At 53.9% G+C, this 6,000-nt stretch overlaps 1 protein-coding gene across 1 annotated transcript in view; it reads right to left on the bottom strand.

The window, feature by feature from the left end:
- rapgefl1 (Rap guanine nucleotide exchange factor (GEF)-like 1) overlaps positions 1-3,321 on the bottom strand; it is a 13,346-nt gene extending 10,025 nt beyond the window's left edge. The window contains exons 1-2 of the mRNA XM_076049440.1: positions 2,996-3,321; positions 2,385-2,680 (exon numbers count right to left, since the gene is read on the bottom strand). Coding sequence (XP_075905555.1) covers positions 2,385-2,680; positions 2,996-3,180 — 481 coding nt within the window. The 5' untranslated portion in view covers positions 3,181-3,321. The remainder of the gene's footprint in view (positions 1-2,384; positions 2,681-2,995) is intronic.
- Between the last annotated feature and the right edge of the window lie 2,679 nt (positions 3,322-6,000).

Here is a 6,000-nt window from a genome sequence, read left to right as displayed (position 1 = left end):
ACGTGATGGGCGCCACTTCCTGTTGGACAGTTTGACTTCCCGTCTCGCCCGATGCCAGGACATACTTGGATGAGCTGAGCCGTCATCCTGGTCGGTCCGAAAGGTGGGCGCTGATCTCAGGGGTTAGCGCTGGTGCTACGAAGGCTAACGCTACGGGTTAAGCCACCACTTCCTGTGGGTGGCGCTGGACTACAAATGTTGAGAGAAGCAAGCTACCAATGTGTGCTGCCACTCCCCCCGTCCTCCCTTCACTCAGGCTGATGTTTTTAACGGCTGATGAACTAGCGTTAGCGTTAGCACCACGAACAGCAGCTTCCTGTTGGGGAAACGACAGAGGAACCTGGCTCTCATCAGATTCTCACACATTTGTAGCTTCCTCCTCTCCATATTTGTAGTCCACCGACATCTAAAAGAGAGGTGGCTCAACCTGCAGCGCTAACCTTCGTAGCACCAGCGCTAATCTGAAGCTAACCCCCGGAGATCAGCGCTGACCTTCGGACCGACCAGCTGAACGACACTTCAGGCCAGTCGTTATTCTTTTCTAATCACAGAACCGGCTGGAACCAGTCTGCCCAGCTGGGGCTCATTCCTCCACACCAGTCAGGACCAATCAGCTCGCAGCATTCAGGTGTGACGGCGAGTGAACCAGTTAGCTGCTAATTCTCATTCCTATACAACTGGGAAGCCTCCGTGCCAACACCCAGCTACTGTCACACCAGTCAGTCTGCCCCCCCCCCCCCCCCGGTGGCTGGCTGCGCTGGACATCACAAGCCCCGCCCACCCCATGTTCAAATGGCACGAGGACAATTTCAATCAGCTGACGCCTGATTGGCCGGACAAAGTTTCAGCTCCAAAAACACTGTTGCATAATGAGGTGCTGGATCACACACACACACACACACACACACACACACACACACACACACACACACACACACACACACACACACACACACACACACACACACACACACACACACACACACACAGGTCTGTAATAATGCCTCCTTTGTGGGGTTATTTCACGATTGTGATGCGTTCAGGTTCACTCAGGTTGTGAGTGCGTGCAAAAGCAGAGCCGCCGGTGCTACACAACCTCAACGCCCAATGAAACGTGGACACACACACACACACACACACACACACACACACACACACACACACACACACACTGCAACACCTCACAGACAGCAATCAGTGCCACGCACACACACACAGACAAACATTCCTGCAGAAACACATTCTCACACGCATGCTTGCACACACACACACACACACACACACACACACACACACACACACACACACACACACACACACACACACCCACTTCAGCTGTAATAAGCAGGCTTCCTTTCTGAAAGAGGACGGCAGCCATTATGTAACCACACACACACACACACACACACACACACACACACACACACACACACACACACACACACACACACACACACACACACACACAGACTGGCTGTTTCCTTGGGCTGGGTTTCACTTCAGGAGACACTGATGATGTTTCTTCACGTTCCATGTTCCACAAAACTCCACGGTCACATGACCCCTGACCCCCCCTTCCCCCCACCCACCGCTCCCACTTCGGCCAATCAGGGCTAATGGTGTGGACAGATGAGGGGATCCAGTCCTGATCAATAATAACAATAACAATAACAATAACAATAATAACAATAATAATAATATGGTAGCAATGTAGCCGAGCCAGTGAGGGACTCAGAGGCAGTCGGGGGGAGGCGGCCCTCTGTCGCCCCCCACAGGCCGCTGTCGTAGCTCGCTGTCAACCAGTGACCAATCACAGCAGAGCGGCTTCGCTCCGCGCGGCGAGACGAGGGGACGATGGAGACGATTCAGCGTTGACAATAATAACCACCCTGCACTGCACTGCCCCCTGCAGGCTGGTTGCAGTACAGCCCCGGTGCGACCCGGCTTGTTTGTAACGAGTGAGCGGGAACATGAGAACCTCTGGTGAAGAAGGAAGGAAAGGCTGTAGAACCTCTGGGAAAGGTCCCGAATGAACGTACACAAACTTCGGAACCGGTGCGTCATTTTTAACGCAACGTTGAACTTTGCTGTTTGAAGATGTGCTGAACGGGTTCAGTGTTCTGCTCTGTGGCTTCAGCGTCGCTTCAGGAAATGTATTGGGGGGGGGGAGGGGGGGGGTTGCACCACTTCCTGCACTGATCGCTGTCGTTTCCAGTTTTTATATTTTTATCTTTTGATGGATGACGTTCTGGTCCTTGTAGCTGCTGCTGATGCTAACTGATGCTAACTGATGCTAACTGATGCTAGCGGGTGTTTCAGAGTTCAGCCACTGGACCGAACCGGACGCCGCCGCCATTACCGCCCCCCACCAGCAGGTGTCCTACCTGTGCACAGTCCGTGTCGCCTCCCCGCCGCTACGCTGTCCAGCACCAGCAGGGTGAGGTTGTCGGGGGTGTCGGTGGGGAGCGGGCCGGTGACCCCGCCGACCCCGCCCCCCTCGGTCAGCAGGCTGGCCTCGGAGCTCTGCTCGTCACTGGACAACGAGGGGCTGCGCACGTCGTCGCCGCCGCCGCCGGGTCCCGACGAGCTGGAACCAGAACCGTTGGCGCTCCGCGGTACCGGGACCACCTGGCCGGTACCGGTGGCCGACGGCCAGGAGGGGGCGTCCTCGCTGTCAGGGCTGCGGAGAGGTGGAGAGAGGAGGGGGTGGGGGTCCAGAGTCAGAGCAGTGAGGGAACTTCCTGTCTGCAACCACCTCACCACCCCTCCCTCCCCCGCTCAGCTGCTTTCTGATTGGCTGGTTGGACATTGCCCCCCCCACACCTCCAGGTAGCCCCTCCCCCTTGACTAACCAGGACAGTGGTCGTCCTCTCTGCTCACTGCTGCCACCTAGTGAGCAGGAGGATGAAGGGCAGGAAACCCACCTGAGCAGACAGACTGTGACATCATTGGCTGTCTGTGCAGCTGGGGGCGGAGTCATCGTGCAGTGACTCACCTGAAGACCTCTCGGGCCTGGCCCCCCTCCGGCGAGGTCTCCCTGAAGAATGGGACGACCCGGGACAGGCTGGCCCTGCGCCGGGACGGCCCGGTTCCCCCGGCCTTGTCGAAGCCCCCGGCCCGGGTCAGCGCTGTGCTCTGCTTCTTCAAGAACTTCTCCAGAGGCTTCATCCCCGCCGGCATGGTGGGGGTGGCAGGTGTGTGTGTGTGTGTGTGTGTGTGTGTGGAGGAGGGTGTGCTGGGGTGGTGGTGCTGGTCCTGGTCCTACATCACAGCCCGGTGGTCCAGCTGGGCAGGTGTGTCAGGTGCGGTGCTCTCCGGGCCGCCGGAACCTCATCGGGGGATCCTCGTGCCGGACACACCGCGCGCAGCGCCGCGAGAGCCTCTGCGACGGAGAGGGAGTCCGTCCGTCCGTCCGTCCGTCGTTCCGGCCCACCGTCGGTTCGTCCGAACCACCGTCCGTATGTCCGTCGGTCCGTCCGGGAGCGGAGAAGCAGCCAGGAGGTTCGGATCGACGAGCAGGCAGCCCGCACCGCGACGGACCGGGATACCGTGTGTGTGTGTGTGTGTGTGTGTGTGTGTGTGTGGCACCGAAGGCGGGTCGGTGCGGTACCGGTGCGGGATGAGTCGGTCCGCCCGGACGATGTTCGACGCTGCCGGATTATTCAGCTCGCACACCTGGCGGAGGAGGACGTGGTGCGTTCGAGTGCTGTCGGAATTCTTTTCCAGGTCAGGGACTGCGGAGCCGCGCGCGCACTCTCTCTCTCTCTCTCTCTCTCTCTCTCCCTCTCGCTCTCTGCTAAATTAGTGGAATAAGAAGCGACTCGGTAGGTTTACACACACACACACACACACACACACACACACATACACACACACACACCCCCCTCACACTCACGCACTCCGCTCTCATCTGCTGCAGTTGCGCGCTCCCGACAGAGCTGACGGGGGCGCGCAGTGCTGTAAAAGCTCACGGAGATGTTCGTGCAGCGCGTCGTCCAATCAGAAGGCTGCAAAGCTCGACGGCTACATGTGTTCAGCGCTCCAAGAAGTTCCGGCGTCCATTTCAAATGAATGTTCAATAATGAAGGGACGTCAATCACCATGAGCGCCTGTCAATCATCTCCCTCTCCTCGCGCCGCTGCCATCGTGGCTTCTTCCGCACATCGGGAAGTGGCAAAAAACAAAAAAACAAAAACAAGAGTGAAAAATATCTGACACGTGACAAATACCTTCCAACGAAACATAATAACGACACACACAACATGCGTGTCAAACTGCACTGTGATCACGGTAGAGCTGCGAGCTGATACTCCAACTCCCAGAATGCTCTGCTGCTACTCTGGCAGACCGTTGAAGACTATGGGCAGCATCCTGCTGATGAGCAGCGCTGTTTCTTGCTGCTCCAAGGCCTGAATGGTTGCATTGGGAGGTGTTATGATTAGTTCATTAGTTTGTGATTACGATTTTACACTTAAATTGTATATTAAAAATGTTACTTTTGACTTTTAAATCAGGAGGCTTCGCTTTGTTCCACAGTCAGCTGGTTTGGCTCCACGTCAGACGGCTCACTGTTCTGTCTGGACGAAGATTCCTTCAATAAATATCAATGTTGGCCCCACTGAGTGTTTGAGAGACGCACAACAATAACACAACTCTTTAGAAAAGTGTCCAAACTTGTTCATTCAATGACCTCACCTCCTGTGTAAAAAAAAAAAAAAAATGTAGAACAGAAATATTTACAAGGCAAGAACAAGGGGAGAATAAATGACGAATAATTGTTGACAATTTAAAGAAAAACCAAGGAAAAAAAAGACCGTAATAAAATAATAATAAAATAAAGACCACTAGGGGTCAGTATAAAGGAGATTTTCTATTGCAGCTACAATCTTCAGGCTGTTTGAACAAAGCTTGTTGCTTCTTTCCAGCAGGTGAAGAAGAGATGCGAGACAGAAACACCTGCACTCTGTCACCTGACACTGCAGCTGACAGCTGGCCTGCAGGTGGTGCCTTCTGAAAGGCGAGACAGGTGAGCAGCAGACAGGACGCTGCTGTTGCTGCTGCTGCTGCTGCTGCCAGGTCATGTGACCGTGTGGAACCCTGGACAGGACAGTGGCCTCCCAGCCATCAACCCTCCAGAACCGAACCAGGCATGCATCATCACACCTGGAGAGCGCACTGGCAATATCAGATACCCCACCAGTGGCCAATCGAGGTACTGCAGCCAAAAGTCCCACACGGACCAAAGCATTTTTTACGATTGGACTGCAATGGAAAAAAAAAAAAAAAAAAAAATCTATTTTATATTTTTAACTTTTAGTCCCTAGGAAGCAGCTTCAGCCAACCACGTGATACAATCCACCGTCTGTGAGCGTGAGACTGACATCAGCAGGCTGACAGAATCAGAGCTCAGTGGCGCACTCTGCTGGCCAGAGACGCACTAGGCGGCCTTTATTAATCCCACGCGGGGGAAATTTGCGTCATTACAGCAACGGTGTAGGAGGACAATTCTATTCATTGAAACGAAATAAAAAAATACAAGAAATGTTTTTAGAGTGAGGAAGGAAAGATTTACATCAAGCAGCAAAAACTGCTGTAGCTGGTTGACGCTGCCTGGCTGCATGGAAGAAACGTCAGCTGCTGGCCCCGTCAGTCACTGTCATGGTTACAGGAGGGGTGGATTATAGCCCCGCCCCCTGTCCTCAGCAGCCAATGAGAAGCAGCGTGACAAACTGCTATCTGCAAACAAGCCTCTCTCGCAGCTGAATAAGATCAGAAATAAAAATAACAAGCTTGTAAGTAATTTGATTTCTTTATCGTCCTTTTGTCAATAAAGTTTTCCTTCCTTGGCTCTGCAGTGTTGACGGCATTCAACAAATTCCCCCAATGACGGACTAATAAAGGCTTCTTCTGAATATTCACAAGGGCCTGCTGCGAGCTGATTGGACGCTGGCAGCCCTCACTCATATTGGGTTATATAATGACTCATGAATATTAATGAGC

Source organism: Nelusetta ayraudi, unplaced genomic scaffold (genome assembly GCF_046127955.1).
Source record: "Nelusetta ayraudi isolate G7.1 ecotype Tasmania unplaced genomic scaffold, CSIRO-AGI_Nayr_v1 ptg000115l, whole genome shotgun sequence".
NCBI lineage: Eukaryota > Metazoa > Chordata > Actinopteri > Tetraodontiformes > Monacanthidae > Nelusetta > Nelusetta ayraudi.
This window is presented reverse-complemented; position numbering and strand designations above follow the sequence as displayed.